Here is a 22,085-nt window from a genome sequence, read left to right as displayed (position 1 = left end):
TTGGTTGCGTCAATCTCTGGTTCATCAAGTCCTTTTGACAATTGCAATCCGAACTCCATTGGTATTAGCGTCGAGTTACAGGAGTCTAAACCAGCTTCCTTAAGGATTCGACGAGCATAGGCTTCTTGCTTGATTTCTATTCTGTTGATTCCTTGACTTACTTCAATACCAAGATAGTAAGTAAGCTTACCAAGGTCGCTCATCTCGAACTTAGTAGACATTCCAGCCTTAAACTCCATGATGATCTCTAGTGTACTTCCTGTGACAAAAAGATCATCAACATACACGGCCACGATCAAAATCTTAGTTCCTTCTTCCTTGCGATACACAGAACTTTCTTTCTGGCACTTGTTAAACTTCATGCTCTTAAGAATTTGATTGAGTTTTGTGTTCCATGCGCGAGGAGCTTGACGTAGTCCATAAAGAGCTTTCTTGAGTTTGAAAACCTTGTGTTCTTCTCCCTTCTTTTCAAACCCTTCAGGTTGTGAAACATAAACATCCTCTGTTAGTTCACCATGTAAGAAAGCGGTCTTAACGTCGAGATGATGGATTTCCCATCCATGTGAAGCTGCTAAACCAATCAACATTCTAATTGTTTCGAGTCTTGCAACCGGTGCAAAAACCTCATCAAAGTCAATCCCTTCTCTTTGTGCATATCCTTTAGCAACAAGTCTAGCTTTGAACTTGTTGATTGTTCCATCAGCATTCCTTTTGATCTTAAAAACCCACTTAAGACCAATTACTTTAACACCAAATGGTTTCTCACCTAGATCCCATGTATTGTTTTTGTTAATCGAGTCGATCTCTTCTTGACAAGCCTTTGTCCATTCGACTGATTCTTTTGCTTCATGATAACTTATAGGTTCATCATTTAGCGACAGGAGGAGCATTTCACATTCTAGATCAGCTAGAAGAACGTAGTCAGCAAGATAACTAGGAGGGTTGTGTTGTCGACTGGATCTTCTAACCGGAACTGGCTCTGTTTCGACATTTTCATGATCCTGCACTTCCTCTTCTTCTGCAGTTTCTTGATCTTCTGTGGGTTGAGAACTGTTGTCAGTGAATGGTCCTTGTCCACCGTCTATAGTTTCTCCCCGTGTCATTCGAAACATCCCTGGTTGATATCCTTCGTTGTCTGCTCCCTTCCAAGTCCAAAATTCCTTCTCATTAAACACCACATCACGACTAACTACCACTCTTCTCATTGTTGGGTTGTAAAGTCGATATGCCTTAGTTCCTGGTTCTATGCCGAGATGGACAAGTGTTTGTGATCGATCATCAAGCTTCTTTAGATGCTCAGCTTCTACCTTTGCATAAGCAATGAAGCCAAAGATCCTAAGATGCTCGATACCCGGCTTTCTTTCTCTAAGGCATTCATATGGAGTTTGATTCTTTAGAGCTCGAGTAGGAACTCTATTGATCAAGTATGTTGAATGTCTTACAGCTTCTCCCCACAAATAATTTGGAACATTCATTGCCTTAAGAATGCTCCGAGTCATCTCCATCAATGTCCGGTTTCTCCTCTCAACTACTCCGTTTTGTTGAGGTGTGTAGGGTGCTGTAAGGTGCCTTCTGATTCCATTTGCATTACAAAAATCTTGGAAGTCTCTTGATGTAAACTCTCCACCTCTGTCTGTGCGTAGAGTTACAATCTTCTTGTCACATTCCCTCTCGACAGGTGCTTTAAACGATTGGAACTTCTCAAAGGCTTGACTCTTCTCTTTGAGCAAGATTGTCCACATATATCTGGTGTAATCATCCACTATTACAAAGATATACTGATTTCTAGCAAGTGTGGCTGGTGATATAGGTCCACACAGATCAGCGTGTAACAACTCCAATGCTCGAGTAGACCTATATTGAGTTGCATTCGGAAAAACAAGTCTCATCTGCTTTCCTACCAAACATGATTCACACAACTCTTTCTTACCTGTGATTTTAGGCATGCCTCGAACCATCTCTTGTGTGGACATAGAGTTCAACGTTGTGAAACTGATATGACCAAGTCTCGCATGCCACTTCCATGAATCATCTTCAATCCTCGAGTGTAAACAAGTTGGTTTGCCTATCTTTAGGCTGATCTTATACAGTCTATTGGGAGAACGAGTTACTTTGACTAACAAGCATCCATTAGGATCACGTAAAGTGAGATAATCCGCCCTCATTCTCACATCGCAGCCATATTCTGTAGCTTGTCCTAAGCTAAGAATATTGCTCTTCAACACCGGAATGTAGTAGATGTCTGTTAAAAGTCTCTGTTCTCCATTTTTTCCTTCAAAGAGGATCGATCCTTTTCCTCCAATGCTGACACAAGATCCATCACCAAATTTTACGGTTCCTTTGATATTCTCGTTTAACTCAGAAAAATATCCTTTCTCTCCTGTCATATGGTTGCTTGCACCATTATCCAAATACCAAATTCCATCTTCTCTCTTGTTTACTTCGTACTTCTTTGGAATCACCTTCTCCTCATTTAAGTACACAATTTCATGCATATATAAGGCTGTATCTGCTTCCTCTGTCTCGTTTTTGTTGAGTTCTTGTTCCTTTACGAACTTCACTGGACAAACAGAGGCAAAGTGTCCTGGTTTCTCGCATCGGAAGCATATAATTTGAGATCTGTCCTTTTGATCTCGATCTTGAAAATTTCCTCTTCCTCGTCCTCTGCCTCTGTTTCCTCGACCACGCCCTCTGCCTCTGCCGCATCCTCTACCTCTACCGCTGTCTCCGTCCATATTTGAGAACAAGAGGTTTTGTTGAGTTTCTTGTGCTGCTTGCCCGTTTATACGAGCCTCAAAAGCTTTAAATCTCCCAATGATGTCTTCAAAACTAGTCTTGTTTAGATCTAAGACTTGTTCAAGAGAAGCAATGAGGTGTATGAATTTATTGGCGGGCAGGCTATTTAGAAACTTCTTCACCAACTTTGGTGCATCAAGAGGTTGACCTAGAGAGGCTGATGTCGAGGCTAACTCTGATAACTTACCTGAGAAGGTATCGATAGTATCTGAGTCTTTCATCTTCAGATTCTCGAATTCAGACATTAAGGTTTGAAGACGAGCTTCTTTGACGCGTTCTACTCCTTGATTTATCGATTTGATGGCTTCCCAAATATCTTTTGGTGAGTCTTGTTCACCAATTTGCAGAGTCAGGCTGTCTGGTATAGATTGGTATAACAAAGCTGTTGCAACGTCGTTCTTCTCTTCATTGTCCGTTCCAGGCTCGATTGCAATCCAAGCTTTGTGAACTCTTAATGTTGCCTTCATCTTCAATGTCCAGACGGTGTAATTGGTTGAGTTCAACATCGGACATTGAACTGCGGAGGTTGACGTCGGCGTCTTCTCTGATGGTTTCGTCTCAGCCATGATTCGTATGAGCTCTCCTTACCCTAGGATTTGCTATGATACCAAATAAAGAATCAATAGCACAAAACCTTAAAGCTTGAACAAAGAATCCTTCCTTTGTTAATGTTTAGAAAATCTTCTCAAAACTAAACACAAGCTCTGTTTTTCCTTGTGATCATACATCCTTCTTATGATCTATATTTATAGGGTTCTAGTCTTCCTTTTCTAAAACCTACTAACTTCCTTTTTAGTTTAGTATTACAACTTTTCCTTTTCTAAGTAGATTCCTAATTCCTTTAAGGGTATCTATTCTAGAACATTCTAGAAGCTTAACCAACATTTCACAGGAAAACACACAATGTCTCAGACACACACATACACATGTCCAATACTGCACAAAAGAAGTTAACAAGGTTACCAAATAAAAAGTCCTAAACAATCATTAGAACAAAAATTCGTCCCATCAGACAATTTTAAGAATACATAACTCGAGCAACGACCGTCACATCGACCGCAAATCGGTCGAGCATGTTACAGTTATTGTATAGAACTTTCACCGTCACATGGTAGTTATAAAATGTGTAGCCTGACTTCATATAAGCAGCGGATCCAAATACACAATTAAGGTGGATATTGATGTAAGATTTGTTGCATGTATAAAACCATTTGCTTGGATCTAGTTTTCCCTCACATACTTCGCACCAATATGTTTCATTTGAGTCTTCTCCATAGCAAAGAGAGAGTGGAAGTGCATCGTATTTGTAGTGTAGCTTATCTGGAACGGTGGCGCACTTATAACATAAAGAAAAATCACATAGAGTACACTGTAGATAGAAATCAGCACCTTTGGTCTTGCAGCCCCCACATAAAGCCTTTTTTACCACAGTAGAAATGGGGATAAATAAGGGATGTTCATGGCTTTTGTGGGTGAAAGAGCCAGTAACTAAGATGCATCTAACATCTACCTGAAACCTTCTGCAGCTACCCTTACAAGCGCACTTGTAACTAAAACCAGCGAACGCTCGAGAACACGCCACACATTTCAAGAAATTGGACTTTGTTGGAGGAAGCTGGTCAAGAAAAAGAGGGTGTTGATGCAATGCATGATCTAACTTTCGAGGAAGATTTGCGCATGCCTCGTGTAGAAAAAAATCGCATTGCGTGCAGTTGTAGAAATTGCGGGAGTCAATATGAAGGATGCACGCTTGACATTGTTTGTCCTTGTCTCGAACAGCATTGTACTTCTCAAGCTTTAGATTATGTTCATGACAAAAATATCATCACCAACAATCTTGAATGGCGCAACATCTTCAGTTTCGTCAAGTTCTTCCGGCTCCCATTCGAGTTCTCTCCCATCCCATATCGTCCGATGAGTTGCACATTTTGAATGGACTACATAAGAACAACAATCATCGTTGCAAGAATATTGCCCATACATGTTGTCAATTGTTTTGTAGCAAAGACGACACGAATATATAATTTTGGGTGGGAGAAAAGGAGTGTAAAAAAGACGATGAGGGTGACGGGTGAGTTTTATGACGCGTGGTAAGTTTATACAACTCTTATGGACCACATAGTTACATTGATAACAAGCATAACTTGGGTCTGATCTTTCTACCAACCCACAAGCATCACATGGAAGCAAAAGTGGTCGAGGAAGGAAAGTTAGTGAGTGGTGATGGCTTTTTGGATTAGAGATAGTAGGAAGTGGGTACTTTTTGGCACAAGTGGTACACAAACCAAAGTCACAGAGAGAACATTGGTAGAAATCAGATCCGTAGAAAGAAGTTTTTTCAAACAATTCTTCTCCACACCAAGTGCAGGGTGGTATGACACCAGAGCGGGCGAAGGAATTATCTTCATCGTTGTCATCGCAATGGGAGCGGGAGCTACGCATGATTCCGGTTCTACGTTCTATACTCTTGATAAGAGGATGTTGTGGGTGATAAGGATGTCTCATCTTCCATGATTACAACCACTGTGGATCTCCACTTTACATGTGGTACAATAATAGAAAACACGACTATACTCATCTCTTTCACACCTAAAACAAGCCGCATGACCGTATCGGGGAGAGAGGGCGTGAGGATGAGCTGGATGAGACATATGGCATACCACCTCTTCCTCTTGGCCATCAGACATGATTATTTTTTTTTTTTCTCTCTAGCTTCTTTTGGATTGTTTTTTTTTTTTGTTTTTTCTTCTTTTGATTTTTGATTGCTATTGATACAAATTTGAGTGTATATTTATATGGTTGCGGGCAAACACAAGTAACAGTTTATATTCTTAAGAATGACCCAAATATAATTTTATTTTATATGCAACTGGTGTGACAAAATAATAAGTTTTCCTCCAAAACATGTCTCCAGACTGTCTATATGAGTATATGTGAACAGACCCACGAGGCCACGATATTCTCAATTTATATATTTTACAATGACCCAAAGAAATAAGTGATTAAAAGTTATGGCTGACTTATCCCTAAACTAAATTATGTACTCCAAATACAACAATTAAACAGGCTGTTAGTGAATTGAAATATATTTTGTACAATAAGACAAAAAAAGTTTACAGGCTGTTTCGATTGTACAGTATTTATAGATTACAAGTTTACAACTATAATTTTGAAAAATTAATATACTTGAAAACGAAGCTGTAATCAATTTACAAGGACGGATATATCCACGTTGAAGATAATGAAGTTTTCTAACCATTAATTAACCCATCATCTTTGACTTGGTCGATGTTTGGTTCCCATCATAGCCGTGTAACCACCAAACATCGACTGGATCATTTCGTGTAAAGATCCAGCACACTGCACACAGAACGTTTCATTCATTAAAATATCAGATTCAACTGCATTTTTAAATCTTGCTTTCATCAAAAGTTACAAAATCCTAATCCAGATTTCGGTTCTACATGAACAACCTCATTCTCATCTTGGCCTGATTAGATTCCAAATTATGATTGAGTCAATCTTAAACTATATATTATTAAATGGCATACCACTACTAGAAGTAATCGTCCAATTTTGAGCATAAACTCGGTCAGAAATGAATTGATCAAAAAAATGTCTAGAAATAGTCGTGGTAAAAAAAAAAGAGAGAGACATCTACTTAAGCTGCTCCAGTATGGCAAGATCTGCTCCAGAAGGTAGACAACTTGACGATACGCGTCAGTTTGACCAGAGGCTGAATGAAGCAGTCGAGGGACAGGATGATGAGTTCTTCACCTCATATGATGAGGACCATGAGAGCTTTGATGCCATGGGCTTGCAAGAGAATCTTCTTAAGGGTATCTATGCTTACGGTTTCGAAAAGCCTTGTGCTGTTCAGCAAAGAGGAATTGTACCCTTTTGCAAGGGTCTTGATGTGATCCACCAGGCAGAGTCTGGAACTGAAAGAACCGCCACTTTCTGCTCTGGCATCTTGCAGCAGCTTGATTATACCCTTGTCCAGTGCCAGGCTCTCGTTTTGGCTCCCACCAGAGGGCATGCTCAGCAGATTGACAAGGTCATGCCTGCCCTCGGTGATTACCTTGGCGTCAAGGTTCACGTCTGTCTTGGTGGAGCTAGACAACGTGAGGATCTGCACATCGTCAAGGCTGGTGTTCATGTTGTAATTGGAACTCCTGGTCGTGTGTTTGACCTGTTTCGAAGAGAATCTCTTCCTTCTGACTACATCACGATCTGATGAAATGCTCTCCCTTGGTCTCAGGGATCAGGTTTGTGATCTTTACCTTTACCAAGTTTGATTATAGTATAGATAGTATGGTTATACGTTGTTATTAAACGTACTCATGTGATCGATCAATCTGACTTGGTTATATATATGTTGTGTTTTTCTGGTGGAATTTGCAGATCTATGACATATTCCAGTTTCTCCCACCTAAGACTCAGGTTGGAGTATTCTCAGAAACGATGCCACCAGAAGCTCTTAATATGACAAGGAAGTTCATGAGCAAACCAGTGTCAATCTTGGTGAAACGTGATGAGCTGATCACACTTGAAGGTATCAAGCAATTCTACGTGAACGTGGAGAAAGAAGAGTGGAAGCTCGAGACTTTATTCGATCTTTGTGAGACTCTAGATGTCACTAAGGCTGTCAGCTACGTCAACAGTCGTCGAAAGGTTGACTGGCTCACAGACAGATTGAGAAGCCGTGACCACACAGTCTCAGCAACTCATAAAGACATGGACCAAAACACAAGAGACATCATCATGAGAGAATTCAGGTCTTTTTCATCTGCTATTCTCGTCACAACCGATATCTTGGATCGTTGTATTGATGTTCTCCAGAAAGTCTCTCTGGTCATAAATTATGACCTCCCAACTAAGCCGGAAAATTACCTTCACCGTATCGGAAGAGGTACTGGAAAGATCGGGAGAAAGGGTGTTACAATTAACTTTGTGACTGTTGACGATGAAACAATGCTGTCTGATATTCAGAAGTTGTACAATGTGGACATTGAGGAGCTGCCTGAAAACGTGGCCGATTTGCTGTGAAGAAGAAGAAGAAAGGTTACTTGTTTGTATCACTAGCTATGTTTTGTCAGATTTGTTCCCCTTTTTCTTTATTTTGCAGGTATGAGTTAAGGGTAGATGATATGGTTTTTGACGCTTTATAAGACAAAAGTGATCAAAAGAAAAGACTCCAAGTAATATTCAGTGCAGTGTTTTTTATTACCCAACTCAAGTACAATGGAAAATGAAGTTGTTAATAATTTAATCTTTAACCATTTTGTAAATACTCTCTTTAACTAGATTCTGAGAAGAAGAACAAAGAGAAACATTTCGATTGTACAAATCTTATTTGGTTGCTGAATACGTCACTAGAACATACTCTCTATATACATATATAAGTACTACTACATGTTGCAGTTTAAGCTATACGCTAAACATTTAGATAGTAGTAGTTAATTTATGTGACACTACAAGGAGGACAAACAATACAATAATTAACAAACAAATAGAGTGCTGGAAGCCAAACAGTCTTTTAGATGATGTTGCATTTGAAGTACTTTCTGAATACTTCCTCTTCCTTGCAGTGCAGAGAGATGACTTTGTAGACTTCAATCAACAATTTCGGAAACCGTACGGCAAAGTACTCATCGTATCCTTCTGGAACTGTTCCGACAAGTTCCTAAGACACGAAAGAATTTCAAAAATCATCAGTCTAAGCTCGTGTGTGTAACGAACGGTGTTTGAGGGATTCAATAATTATAAGATGAACCTGAATTTCTGGTGGAAGTTCACGATAATGATTCAGTTTGTTCCTGATGACTCGTAACAAATCGCGAATGCTGTCGTATTTGTAACGTCGGTAGGACCCTAAGTTTGTGATGAAATCAGGTTCTAGCTTTTCATCCCATTTCCCTCCTATAGCCACTGGAGCTGTACTCTCCATTGCTTTCAAGATTTCAGAATCAGCTTCTCTATTTTCAAGCTCAACTCGGTCACTGGCATCCCGAAGAAAAGACAGTCTCGTCTCCGAGTCCCAAAACATAGGATGGACCACCACTTCTGTTGCACTAGGACTGCAAATTGCAAGCAACACATAATAAGAGATTAGGTTTTGTCGAGTGAATTTTACATTTAAACTATCAGAGAGGAAAATAAAGTTACCGTAAATCAGGATTTGGGTCCAACAAACGAGATATGAGGTCCGAAGCTTCTGGAACGTGTTCTACTAGAAATAGGTCGACTTTGTTCTTCACAATATTGACATCTCGTTCAAGATCATCTCCAAATGGATGCTTACAACCGGTTATAGTATAAAAGATGACACAACCTAAACTGAACATGTCCACTGCACGAGTTTGACGACCTTGTAGAAGCTGCTCTGGTGCTTGCCAACCCGAACTACCAGAACCTGTATTTTTTAAAGAATATAATTTTCAAAAAGTAGTTTGAAACTCTTTTCATAAACAAAATCACAACATATTCAACCACGGATCATACACTAACATGTCGTTACCAACTTATGCCATCATGTAGTTTTTCTCTAGTGTTAATTTTGTTTTGCGAGATCAATCAGTCATATTTTTGAAAGTGTTACATATCCAACATGAGCATCAAAGAAAGATAATGAAAAAAAAAGAACTTACCGGTGGCAAGTTGACCCAATGATGACATATCTCTAGACATACGTTTGCTAATGCCCATATCAGAAAGTTTAGCAGTCATCTCTTTACTAATTAAGACATTTTGTGGCTTCAAGTCCCGATGAACTATTCCCAATTTGTGTAAGTGGACAACCCCATACACCATATCCCTGCATCAAAACACCAACAATCTTAAGAATGCTAGTTTAAACAGTAAATTAGCAAACAAAGTTTAAGCTAATCTAGCATTTTATTATATCACATAGCCTAGACTTATCAAAACCAAATAGTTGCTAACTTTGATGTTCAAATGAAACATCTCTTAATCCAAAAATATTATTATGACATATATAGAAAAGCACGAATTCAAATAACCTCATTAGGTTAAGCATGAAAGGTGACGGGCGGCCCCCGACATTCCAAAAATTGTTTCCTTTGATAACTCCCTCCAACGAATCCAGTTGGATCTTATATGAAGCTACTGCTTCAGTAGATTCGTTGTTTCCTAGTATTTTGGTCATAGAATACTCTAAATAGGATTTGATAAGATCATCTAAACTGCAGGTGCAACGCTCTAGAGAAAGGTATACAAAATCTTGATCATACTCCACACCATACCACCGGATGATGTTAGAGTGTTGGTCGGATGCAATGAGGTTTTGAATCTCTTTGAAAGCAACCTCATGATGAGATCGAACAAGGCGTTTTACAGCTACAGGCCGGCCTTCGTAAATACCCTCAAACACCACAGTTCCGTTACTTCCTTTAGCGATTTCTTTACTTGACACAAACAACTTACCGATCTTTCGCCCAGGAGTTGGACCACTTTGAAAGTTATTGAAGCCTAGTAACATTTGACCTCCTTCAATGAGCTCGAACTGGTCCTGGCCATGGGGAACTGACTGCCTATTCCCTGATCTACGGTTCTTTTTCTTTTTGGAAGGTCCAGATTTCAAACTAAAGTCACTACCCCTCGACGAAAACCTTTTAATGAAAACAGAGACAACAACACCCAGAAGCACTAAAGGGACCAATAACTTAACGAATGACCATTCAAAAACTTTTCCAAACACATATCCATGTTCTTGCCCATGTTGCTCTTGTAACTTCCTTGCTTCAATGGATCTTTCAGAAAGCATGATGCTGTTTTCGCTCTCAAGGTGTAGCATTTTCACTTTCATTGGCTCATCATAGGGGACCCTAATAACAAGTTCTGGGCCAGGAACGTCAATTTGTGATCCACATGGCAATGGCATATAGATTCCAGTTTGAATTCTAGGACCGAGGTCATAGCCTGAATTGAAAACTGGGTCACATAGAAAAGCAGCTCTGAAGTGAGAAACCGTAAAATTCCACGCAAGCTTTCCAGTGGCATTACCAAAATGCTCTAGTTTGGAATCTGTTCGCCTGATAAGAAGAGGTAGCTTCAGGAAATCTACATTGCTAGTGGGCTTCACCAGAGCATTATTAAGTTTAGTATCTTCAGAAGAATGGGTTGATTTGTAAACATGGATTAGCCTCCCTGATTCACCATCAACCAAATAGGCAGTAGTTGTTTCTGACCCAAGAGTCACACCACCATCCGTTACAAGTGGCTTCTGCCTAAAAAAGTCCCCAACTGCCTGCAATTCAACAGAGAAAATGTCACATATGTATTAACATAATGCCAGCAATGTATAAATGAGAGATGCATAAAATTATCAAAGTCTTTTTTTTTTGTTTTTCTCATACCCAATTATGATAGCCATCAACCGTAGCCGCCGTAGAGCTGTCCACATAATCTACTATTATCAAAGGACGACTTATCTCAGTAGCATTTTCTGTGTTGTTATTAGCACCTAGAGGAGCCTGATATAACGAATACAATGGGGATCCTGTTGAGAAGGACCATATTGTTTGCTTTGATGCTTGCTGCTTTAAAGACACTTTCCCATCACGATCAACAACAAAGTTGGTATTTGGCTCTGTTGGCTGTGTATGTCCTCTACTTGTTGTTGGCTTTGAAGGTTCACTGAGTAGAAAATTAGATAACATCACAACCAGTAACCCACATAGAGAAGAAATCAAAACATCAAACAAGTAACCAAACCCCTAAGTCACTAGTTCCATCACGTTTTCAAATACCTAAAACTGTCTGTGACCAGAATCAAATACTATATGTCTTAGTTCTAAAGATGTAGAGGGAGGAAGGAAGGAACTCACTTAATGAATTCTTGTAAACTTCTGAAGTCGACACGAGTTACAGCGAGCGGATACGTCGACTCGTCGGCAGCGCCGCCGCAAGAAGGCGTCCATGGTGAGAGAACCAGTAGTAAGAAGAATAGATGGCGGAGGAAACAGCATCTCGGCGGCATGGTCCGGATCAATTAAGGAGAATCCGAACAGAGACAGAGATGATGATGATGATGATCAAGCTGTGTATTAAAAAAAAAAAAAACAGAGGAGGAGGAGGAGGAGGACGAATCAATCAAATCAATCATCGAATATAAGGAATCAATAGATAAGAGAGGAGAAGGGGTTTTAGAATATTAACCTGAGGGTGAAGTCAACGATGGATACGAAGCTTTTGTCTGAGGCTGCGGTTTAGGGATCTCCCGTGTCCGGCGAGTTTCTCCTCCTCCTCCTCCTCCTCCTCCCCCTTTGCCCTCACAAGTCACACTACACCCCTATTGTGTCCAATAACGCGTTTTTGCTTTTGAATCTTCTTCTAACAAATTTTTATTAATTATTATTTTCGAGAAAAAAATCTACACCACAGTGATCTACTAGAATCACTAGTTGTGTCAATATTTTAATGCTAAGCTTTTTTTGTCTGAGGCTGCTGCGGTTTAAGGATCTTTCTTCATTGCCCTAACCCGTACGGCCGAGCCGAGCCAATGCGTTTATTAACCTTTTAGGTCTTCTTCTTCTAACACAATTATTAGAATAACCATTGTGTTTTTTTTAGAATAACCGGTTTAATCAAATTGAGCCGGTTGGGAAAAAAGATAACTAAACCGGATTAAGCCGACGTCGTTTCATTTCTTGAAGGGGAGCTTGAAATTGAAAAAAATTTAGGAGTCGTCGCTTTGGCTTTAGGTTTAAAGGCTTTTTGAAAAGCTTCTCCGTCTCCGTGTTTCGTTCTGACGACTGAAATTTTTCACCGGCGAAATCGGAATTGAAGATGCTGCAGAGCAAAGTTTTCAATAAGAAAACCAGAGGAGGCAAAATACAAAAGGTCTCTCTCTATGCTTTTTCTTCTTCTTCCTTCCGATTTTTTAGTTTTTTTATTTGTTTCGTTATTTTAACTTGTTTTTGTTGTCTCTTTGGTGGTGTCTCTGCGACAGCAAGTGAGAGAGGTTTATCTAAGAGATGACATATACTGTGGAGCTTTTTCTTGCAAGTCTTGTGATACTTCAGCTGCTCGTTTGTCTTCCCCTAAGTTACTCGTTCTTGATACCAACGTCGTTCTTCACCAAGTAATTTTTTTTTTTTTAATTATCTCTGAGCTTTCACATTTGGGTATTGTTTTGTGGATAGTATTAGTTAATTAATGTGTTCTTTTGTTTTGGTAGATTGATTTGTTGGAGAATCCGGCTATAGACAATGTTGTTGTTCTATCTGTGGTGTTGGACGAGGTTAAGAACAGGAACAGATCTGTTTACAACAGAATCAGAGCTCTCTGCAGCAATCCAACGAGGCAATTCTATGTTTTCTCCAATCATGTCCACAAGTAAGACAGTTTTAGAGCTTTTAGATTCCTCAGAATTTAGGTGAACTGAAGAATTCAATGATTAGGGAAAATGCTGTTTGTTATATTTGATTATATACTCTCATTATGATCACTGGAACTTACCAAGCTGTAAACACTTTTTTTTCTGACCTCTACTAAACTCTCCACAGGGATACTTATGTCCAGGCTATGGAGAAAGAGAGTGCCAATGACCACAACGATAGAGGTTTTTTTATTTACTTATTTAATCACCTTCTTTGTTTGCTAACATCTTGTTGCTTCCTTGATGATGTATCAATTCATAGAAAATGTTTAACAACTTTGGAATTTATCTTGAATTCAGCTATTCGCGTTGCTACGTTATGGTACCAGAAGCATCTAGGGGTTACATCTCAGGTGTTACTTGTAACTAATGACAGGGAAAATAAACGCAAGGCTACTGAAGAAGGCATATCTGCAGAGACAAGTATGTAAATCACTTTTACTTTTTCAATCTAGATATCAAAGCTCGGTTTTGCTATTTGAATCTGAAGTTTATCAATGAATGTGTCTGTATCAGTTGAGGCTTTTGTTAAATCACTTGAACAACCTGAATTGCTGGATCTGCTTGCACAACCAACCAACGAAGACGTAACTATGGAAGATGCAGATGATTCTAGACCTTCGAAGAGGAAACTTATATACCAAGAGGTAATGGAGATGACATACTTGTTTCTCAGTCTCAGATTTTGGTAACTAGATACTGCCATCAAACTTTTGTCTCCAATTTTGTTCTTTTCACCTGCCTGCAGCATAAGCCCATGTCTGAGATTACTGCTGGTTTACATCGTGGAATATATCACCAAGGAAAACTCCGAGTCAATCGTTTCAATCCTTTCGAAGCTTATGTTGGAAGCGAGAGCATTGGCGAAGAGATAATTATCTATGGGCGCAGCAACATGAATAGGGCTTTCGATGGTGATATTGTTGCGGTCGAACTCTTGCCTCGAGATCAATGGCAAGCGGAAAAGGCATTATCTATAGCTGAAGAAGGTTTCTTTTAATATCTACATGAACTTAAGACTAGTAATCTGCTTGCATGAAGTTGTGTTAAACTTATCTTTCTTTCACTTATCAAATTCAAATGCAGATGATGAAGAAGAGGACGATACTGTTCATTTAGCTCCCAACAGTGCTGATGATGCTCCTAGAAGCTCAAATTTATCCCAGGAAACTTTGGGGGATAAAAATGCTACCCCTGCTCGTCCATCAGGCCGTGTAGTCGGTGTTATCCGTAGAAATTGGCACTCGTAAGTTCATTACTTAATAATCACCCGGTTTTCTTGCTTATTTTTTCTTAACGACTCAAAAAAATATACCGTATGAGATCATGTTAACAGACGTCTTGATATGTTCTTCTTAGAGGTACCTGTTTCTGGTGACTACATATGTGACAGGGCGATTATCTTTAATACTCTTGATTCAGTGTCTTTTGTCTGTGCAATTATTTCCTTATTTTTATCGTACTCTTTGAGTCTAATTCAAGCCGTGATTTCTGGATAATGGTTCCTAATTTGCATGATATTGTGCAGCTATTGTGGATCTCTTGAACCGATGTCACTACCGGCTGGTAGTGGTGGAACGGTGCATGCTTTGTTTGTCTCAAAAGATCGCAGAATTCCCAAGATTCGCATTAATACTCGACAGCTGCAGAACCTTTTGGATATGAGGATAGTAGTGGCAGTTGATTCCTGGGACCGTCAATCTCGATATCCTTCTGGTCATTATGTACGACTAATCGGCAAGATAGGCGACAGGGAAACTGAAACAGAGGTAACAACATTATATTAAATTACTGGGTTCTGTTCTAGTTGGAGTTAGGATAGGAGGGCAAGAGTAGGAGGACAAGTATATTGGTTTTCTTTTTTATCAGGGAAGTAATTGTTATTGATAACTGGACATAACATCAATACTTTTTCTTTGTGGATGCTGCAGGTTGTGTTGATAGAGAATGATGTTGACTACTCGCCATTCTCTTCTCAAGTTCTGGCATGCTTGCCACCCTTACCCTGGTCTGTATCTTCTGAAGACATATCCAATCCTGTTAGGCAAGACTTACGACATTTGCTTGTCTTTAGTGTGGACCCTCCAGGTACATACCTATAGTTCTCTACTCATTTGATAGTATATGATTGCCAATTAAATATTTTCCAGAGTTTTCCGGTAGTTGTGTATAAGCAGATTAACTTTTTTTTGTGGGGCTAACAGGTTGCAAGGATATTGATGATGCACTACACTGTACATCACTTCCAAACGGGAACTTTGAACTTGGAGTCCGTATCCTAGAGTCCACAGAAAGTTACAAATCGTTTTGTGGTGTATATTTAACAAATGCAAAGAAATGGCTTCTGTTACCGTTTTGCTTCATAGTTTGATATTATCATAATATCTAGTGCCAAAAGTGCATTTTAGGTGATCTGTTTAATGTCTTTTAGTATTCAGTCTCTTTTATAAATTTTAGCTAGTTCCGTTGTATTCTCTTCAAATCCTGGGAGTGAATTTATATAGCATATCCTTAACCGTGATTTTAGACATTGCTGATGTAACAAATTTTGTTCACCCTGGTACTCCTTTGGATGATGAGGCATCAAAAAGAGGCACATCTGTCTACCTTGTTGAGCGTCGTATTGACATGCTTCCCAAGCCTTTAACTGAAGGTAATATCTGCTTAGAGAATACATTCCCTTTGTATGGTATTTAATGCACTCATGAAACACGGTTTTGCTTGCAGATATTTGCTCGCTTAGAGCTGATGTGGAAAGGCTTGCATTCTCGGTTATTTGGGTATGCTTTATATATTTTCAATTGTCACTGCGAGGTATATTAGCTAGTTGGTAAACTGTTTGCTTAAGCGTAATTCATATATTTAGGAAATGAGCCCTGACGCCGAGATTATCTCAACGAGATTCACGAAGAGTATAATCAAGTCTTCTGCAGCATTGTCCTATGTTGAAGCTCAGGCTCGGATGGATGACAGGTACATTCTTTTTTTACTATAGATTTGCCTTGTTTGCTTAGAAGCTTACCTCTGCTCAATAAAATTCTTACGTTTCATACCCTCTAGTTTGACAGTGGGAAAAATGGTAACAATAATTGCTAAAAAATAATTGCTCTTCTTGCTCAGAAAAAATAACCTGTCTAATAATGTATTTATGAATTTTATGTTATATTGTTGTTAACTGTAGAGTTGTTTGAGATTCCATCTTTACATTATGTTCCAAGATTGACAAATGTAATTACTTTCTGGCAGCCGATTGACAGACTCCCTGACTACAGATTTGAGGAACATGAATACTTTGGCAAAGGTTTAAGACCTACTCGCACATGTTGTTATATGTTACAGAAATCATAGAAAGAACACAATATTGTGACTTGTTTTTTGCTTTTTGAAACCTGTACCTGTAGATAATGAGGCAAAGGCGTATTGATAGGGGAGCCTTGACTCTTGCTTCTGCTGAAGTCAAATTTCAGATTGATACCGAGACTCATGATCCTCTTGACATTGGTATGTTCTCTGTGCAAAATTTGCTTCTTCTTGATGAATATGAACGATATTTTCTTAGTCTTTGTTACCCAAAAACCCACCAAGTACAACCGCCTCTAATGTATTCCATTTATTCATATGTTTGTTGTTCGTCACCATGACTCTGTATTTTGCACAGGCATGTATCAGATTCGGGAAGCAAACCAAATGGTTGAGGAATTCATGCTTGCTGCAAATGTTTCAGTCGCTGGACAAATCCTTAAATTATTCCCTTCTTGTTCACTATTAAGGTAAAGTTTGCTATTGTTCTTGAAGGTTTAATGGCTTTCTCTTACATTTGGTGGTCTGTTTCTCGAAGATAGCAATCATTCCGTTTGTGTTGAAGGTTTTCTCGGCATAAAACTGATTTCAATTTTTCCGTAGATGTGACCAACTTAGCTTTCAATTGCTAAAGATGCTTATACTGCTCTACTGGTTACATAAATTGTTTACCATTGTGTTTGTGTGAAATTTTTTGTTAGACTGGGTACTGTTGTGCATATTTAGCAAATAAAAATTGTGGGATCCCAAGTAGCTGTTGAGGATGTGTTTAGTTCTTTCAGGCATTTGTTGCATTTTCTGTTATAAATAGTAGTAATTCGTCGTATCTCTGGTTTGGTTATTCATGCAGGCGTCATCCTACTCCAACAAGAGAAATGCTTGAACCACTGTTGCGTACTGCTGCAGCTATTGGGCTTACTTTAGATGTCTCTTCATCTAAAGCTCTAGCTGATTCATTGGACCGAGCTGTGGTGAGTTTATTTTTTTCTGCACCGTCTTTATTGCAGCCACTTCTTGCTATTCTGAGCACCTCTTGGGTTCTATTCTACTCATAAATAAATGCAATTTTCAGTTTTGGCTAAGTACTTGCTTCCTTGTTTCAAATTGCTTTCTTTCTCTTTGCTCAATCTTAACAAAATCGTAATTCTACAGGGTGAGGATCCATATTTCAATAAGCTCATCAGGATATTGGCAACTAGGTGCATGACACAGGTAATGCTTCCGTCATGAATGAGTAGTTATATTGCTGGTGATTTTCACAGGATGTCGCCATATTGAACATTTTAAATGGTACTTCTTAGGCTGTGTACTTCTGTAGTGGGGATCTCACTCCTCCCGAATATCATCATTATGGGCTTGCAGCACCCCTGTATACTCATTTTACATCCCCTATCCGGAGATATGCCGGTAAGTGAAAATTGCTCTTGTCTTTCTTTTGTTTTCACCTGCTAGATGCTATAAACTTTTTTCTTTCCCTGGTTCTAGATGTCTTTGTGCATAGGTTACTTGCGGCATCATTAGGAATATACAAGCTTCCAACAGTGTTCCAAGACAGACCTCAACTTACTAGCGTGGCTGATAGTAAGAGTCTACTTACCCTCTGTGGATTATTGAAGGGTTTATTATTTTCCAGCACCTTGGGTGCTCTGACAAAATTTGTAAACTTAGTCTTTTGTCCCTTCCTGATTTGACGATAAGGAGAAGATGCTAAAACTCAACTGTCCATTTTTGTTTTCTTAAAGATCTTGGATGAATTGTCTTTTACTAATGCATCAGAGTTAAGTATTCTAATTCATTGACTTGCTTCAGATTTGAACTATCGGCATAGGAATGCCCAAATGGCAAGTCGAGCTTCAGTAGAGCTGCACACTCTTATTTACTTCAGAACTCGGTATGGATCGTCTTTTTTTCATGAATCGTACTTGCGTCTAAAGGCATGGACCGGTAGACTAAAGGATAAGAGAAACTGTGTTGTTTATGTTGCAGACCCACAGATGCAGAGGCAAGAGTAGTGAAGATAAGATCTAATGGTTTTATAGTATTCGTCCCAAAGTACGTTCTCCATTTTTTGCCTATCTGCATTTGTATCAAGTGTAGCTTCATAAACTATCTACCATGTTCTCCAGCTGTTCCTCTTACTTCCGTAGCCACTATGTCTTGCCGTTAAAGATTATAACTCGAGACACGGAAAACTTTGCAATTGGCATTTTACGTGCAAAGTGTACCAACCAAAGGATTGGCTATTAGCACATTCTGTTTTCTTACACTTGTTATGAATTTATGCAGGTATGGAATCGAAGGACCTGTTTATTTAACAGCAAAGGGTGAGAAAGGTGCTGGTGACTGGTACGTAGATGAGGAGAAGCAGAAGATTGTTAAGATGGATGGAAGTTTATCTTACAGTGTCTTGCAAACAGTGAGGATTCACATGGAGGTAGTAGAGCCTCAGCCTAATCGACCAAAACTCCAACTCACTCTCTTGTAAAACTCTCAAACCGTGTAGTTTTACTTTCACTTGTGTACCAATGTCAAGAGTTTAGGTGGTTTTACGTTTGTTACCTCTTTGTGTTCATTATCGAAGTCAAAGACATTGTATCATCATTTATGTTATCTATAGATGGATGTGAGTGGCTGTGCATCAATTTTGGTCATCTGATTTCTTGACCATATGCTTTTACATTATATTGATGTAATACGTGATACAATATTTGCGTTACAAATGGGGTGATGGGGAAAAATGTAGACTTGCAGAAAGGTACAAATGCAACCAAAAGAATCTATCAAGCTATGATCATACAGAATGGTAAGATCCCTTGACAGAGCTTGGGCATCTGTTTTCCCCATGGTCTTTCTAGTAGTAGAGAGATAGAAACTTCTTGTGCTCACGCAGAGTTGCAGGTTCCCTAGACTAACAAGTGAAGGAAGATGGTGGACCATACGGTGAGGGCCGGTATAGCGACCAAGTATGTCCATAGCATGAGAACTGAGCACTCGTCTTGCGCAACATTGTACAACTGAGTCATGGTACCTGTAAGTTTCAATTTGTCTTTCCTTGTTAATATTGTTCTTTTAGTTTTTCTAGATTTGCATGAACTCAGTTCACTTGATGATTTATGACTAACCGATATTCATGGCAGGTGGGAGAGTGAACTGAAGCATCAAAACATACTGAAACAATGGATCCTCTGGAAGTAATCCTAGACTCGCAGCTGTTAGTACAACGCCTATACCGATAATTGGGAGAATTATGTACCGAACACAGACTATTCCAATTACAACCACCGGTTTGACTGCCGAGGAACGTAAACCTGTTCGATTTGAACCACAGTAAGTTTCTAAGTTTAGTTTTTTGTTTAAACTGATAGTGAAATAGGAGCTGTATATTGAGGGATTTACCTTGAATAAGGTTGCCCCCTAGTATAATAGTCATACAAGGAATGGTACCATCTCTGCACAATCGGTTAGGTTAGTAACTTAAGATGCAAATGGTTAGGAGGTAATTAATGACAAAGATTCTGGTAACTACCCAAGAAGTTTTGCAGTGGTTTGAATTATTCGTAAAGGAGCATCATCACCTATGATAAGGTTTCTGAGCCAGCTAACTGCACCGAAGATGAAACCGATAATCTGAAAGCATCAAACATGTCACATTGGTTAATTCATTCACTCTTGGTATATTCCTCAGTGCTAGTCAGTAAAATGAACTTACTGCACCGAGCGTAGGTGGTGCGAGAAGTTCCTCCAATATCTCATGGAGGAAGTTTACTCCTTTACTCCAAAACCCTGTCCCTTTCTTTACCAATTTGTCTTCGGGTGCATTAAGGAGACGGGTCTTTTGATCAGCCTCTAAGTCATTATTGGATGATTTGATTACTGCTTTCTCAGATTCTTCCATGGCTTGAATTTTCATTGCTGACCCTTTTATCAGCCGGAATGTGTATGTCCATATGTAGAAACCCCCTAGCTGCACAATAAGCAATATAGAATTCAATTTTGCTTCTCTTTTCTCCTCATTTCATACCAATACCTTTGTAACAAAAAAAGAAAGTGTCAACATTACATACTGCCATGGAGAAAGATGCGTAAGAGAGACCAACGGTTCTGCATACACTCCTGTTACCAAATGGACTTTTGTCCTCATCGCAGATTGCTGGGACTAGGATGATTGGTAGGTTCCCCATGTTTCCTATTAACCAAAATAGAATTTTGTTTCTCCACCAGAACATTGCAAAGAAATATCTGACACATACTGACAATGATGATGATGATGACGTTTACTGTCTCAAAATAATTTTGTGGTGTTACCTGAAGAACAAGTTGCAATAATAAGACCTTCAAGATAAGGAGGTGGTTTCAGAATCTTTACAACTATCCACCCAAGAAGTCCTCCGATTAGGAATGTAAGTCCCATGTTCACCGGCATAAACCACCTTTAAATTCACTCACAAGAAAATATTACAGTTGAAGATTTATCTTTCACCGTTTTTTTTTACTGAGTTACCACAAAGGTAAGAAACAAAAATGATTACCATGAGATGATGTCTTCAAGTGTGACCGTCCGAGCTAGATTGGCAAACATGAGAGCCGGTGCAAATAGTACAAACACCACCTAACAATATTTCCAAGTCAACAAATCTTCGATTGTTTGATAGTTATTTCAGAGATCCAAAGAACCATTCAATTGGATTACCTTGTTCATGGAGTTGCGGGCTTCAATAGGGAAGAGCTTGCAACGATCACTGGCCAAGAAAGCTCCCACAATACTCATGATGAGAACTTGAATAACCGGCATAGAAGCCACCTCCAACAATGACCAGAATCCCATCTTTTTTTTATGTGATTCTATAGACTGATGATCAATGAAGGGACTAGTATGGCTCAACCTCGGATCTTGTTTCTATCGATCTCTTCTTCTTCTTCTTCTTGTTCGGCTTCTGATTCTTCTACAGCTATCTGCAGAGAACTATTAAGCCTGAGAAGAGAGCAAGTAATACGAGGTAAGCACAGGTTTACGTTAAGCAAAAATACATATTTATATATAAACTTACAGAAAGCAGAATGATTAAATAAATAATTCATGGAATTGAGACATGACAGAGTTTTGAGTCTTTTGAGACCTGTATCATTGGAGAACAGAAGCTGTGTTTTTTCACGTTGCAACTACAATAATACTTTCTTTTCTTTCCATATATATATGTAAATGTTGTTTGACCTCACATAAAATAAAATAAAATATACTACTATTTTTATTATTCAACATCTATTTTTGTTTTTTATTCTAGAAATGCTTTACATTGAAATTAACGAAACAATCAAAATACAAACAATTACTACATAACTAGTGATGTATATTTTTTTTCTGTTTTAATTTTTGGATAAATGAAAACGTTTTATAGGACGACTCTAATTTGTTGTTGGAATTTGCTGATTTGAGTTAAGTTAGATAAATTATCCAAATAGTGTCGCCTGTTAAAAAAATTGTTTGGTTTACTGTACGAAATTAATTATGTGTTATAAACATTTTGAACTTCCAGATATTAAAATCAACTACTGCTAAACCTAGTATTACAAAAAAAAAAAAAAAAAA

At 38.8% G+C, this 22,085-nt stretch overlaps 3 protein-coding genes and 2 pseudogenes across 4 annotated transcripts; 2 read left to right on the top strand and 3 right to left on the bottom strand.

Annotated features, from left to right (window-relative positions):
- Window positions 3,814–5,572, bottom strand: LOC109129293 (annotated as a pseudogene).
- LOC104747569 lies at window positions 6,241–8,194 on the top strand (annotated as a pseudogene).
- On the bottom strand, window positions 8,167–12,303 carry LOC104747571 (serine/threonine-protein kinase/endoribonuclease IRE1a). Its single transcript, XM_010469222.2, has 8 exons — window positions 11,977–12,303; window positions 11,646–11,857; window positions 11,175–11,454; window positions 9,819–11,065; window positions 9,447–9,613; window positions 8,965–9,211; window positions 8,573–8,876; window positions 8,167–8,482 (listed from the first exon to the last, which is right to left on the bottom strand). The coding sequence occupies exons 2-8, from the start codon at window positions 11,795–11,797 to the stop codon at window positions 8,336–8,338; spliced, it is 2,544 nt and encodes an 847-aa protein (XP_010467524.1). The 5' UTR covers window positions 11,798–11,857; window positions 11,977–12,303; the 3' UTR covers window positions 8,167–8,335.
- LOC104747567 (exosome complex exonuclease RRP44 homolog A-like) lies at window positions 12,503–19,136 on the top strand. The gene is made up of 24 exons (XM_010469219.2): window positions 12,503–12,660; window positions 12,770–12,901; window positions 12,998–13,155; window positions 13,326–13,381; window positions 13,499–13,621; window positions 13,715–13,845; window positions 13,947–14,187; window positions 14,285–14,444; window positions 14,727–14,967; window positions 15,130–15,286; window positions 15,403–15,471; window positions 15,726–15,851; window positions 15,926–15,978; window positions 16,065–16,171; window positions 16,445–16,499; window positions 16,600–16,699; window positions 16,857–16,968; window positions 17,349–17,469; window positions 17,651–17,710; window positions 17,800–17,905; window positions 17,984–18,079; window positions 18,308–18,389; window positions 18,485–18,550; window positions 18,785–19,136. The coding sequence occupies exons 1-24, from the start codon at window positions 12,607–12,609 to the stop codon at window positions 18,981–18,983; spliced, it is 2,805 nt and encodes a 934-aa protein (XP_010467521.1). The 5' UTR covers window positions 12,503–12,606; the 3' UTR covers window positions 18,984–19,136.
- Window positions 19,131–21,686, bottom strand: LOC104747568 (protein PIN-LIKES 5-like). 2 transcript variants are annotated; one of them, XM_010469220.2, is made up of 10 exons: window positions 21,616–21,686; window positions 21,189–21,470; window positions 21,028–21,107; window positions 20,804–20,928; window positions 20,563–20,684; window positions 20,208–20,462; window positions 20,025–20,125; window positions 19,895–19,947; window positions 19,621–19,806; window positions 19,131–19,526 (listed from the first exon to the last, which is right to left on the bottom strand). In XM_010469220.2, exons 2-10 carry the CDS (start codon window positions 21,321–21,323, stop codon window positions 19,402–19,404), a joined length of 1,182 nt encoding a protein of 393 aa, XP_010467522.1. In that variant the 5' UTR covers window positions 21,324–21,470; window positions 21,616–21,686; the 3' UTR covers window positions 19,131–19,401. The 2 variants fall into 2 exon arrangements, with proteins under 2 accessions (XP_010467522.1, XP_010467523.1); XM_010469221.2 differs by having other exon boundaries at window positions 19,402–19,526; window positions 21,547–21,618.

This window comes from Camelina sativa, chromosome 15, assembly GCF_000633955.1.
Source record: "Camelina sativa cultivar DH55 chromosome 15, Cs, whole genome shotgun sequence".
NCBI lineage: Eukaryota > Viridiplantae > Streptophyta > Magnoliopsida > Brassicales > Brassicaceae > Camelina > Camelina sativa.
The sequence above is the reverse complement of the archived record's forward strand: the minus strand, read 5'-3'. Positions and strand labels throughout refer to the sequence as shown.

Bases quoted from the DNA above. Each gene is read 5' to 3' on its own strand.
- LOC104747571 (XM_010469222.2), bottom strand. From the start codon at position 11,797: ATGCCGCCGAGATGCTGTTTCCTCCGCCATCTATTCTTCTTACTACTG. The intron at 11,455-11,645 runs GTGAGTTCCTTC...TTTTCTACTCAG, and splicing joins AGTTTACAAGAATTCATTAA to TGAACCTTCAAAGCCAACAA. The intron at 11,066-11,174 runs GTATGAGAAAAA...GTTGAATTGCAG, and splicing joins TTGATGGCTATCATAATTGG to GCAGTTGGGGACTTTTTTAG.
- LOC104747567 (XM_010469219.2), top strand. From the start codon at position 12,607: ATGCTGCAGAGCAAAGTTTTCAATAAGAAAACCAGAGGAGGCAAAATA. The intron at 17,470-17,650 runs GTGAGTTTATTT...GTAATTCTACAG, and splicing joins ATTCATTGGACCGAGCTGTG to GGTGAGGATCCATATTTCAA. The intron at 17,711-17,799 runs GTAATGCTTCCG...GGTACTTCTTAG, and splicing joins CAACTAGGTGCATGACACAG to GCTGTGTACTTCTGTAGTGG.
- LOC104747568 (XM_010469220.2), bottom strand. From the start codon at position 21,323: ATGGGATTCTGGTCATTGTTGGAGGTGGCTTCTATGCCGGTTATTCAA. The intron at 20,463-20,562 runs GTATGTAATGTT...CTTATTGTGCAG, and splicing joins ACGCATCTTTCTCCATGGCA to CTAGGGGGTTTCTACATATG. The intron at 20,126-20,207 runs GTAAGTTCATTT...TGATGCTTTCAG, and splicing joins CACCACCTACGCTCGGTGCA to ATTATCGGTTTCATCTTCGG.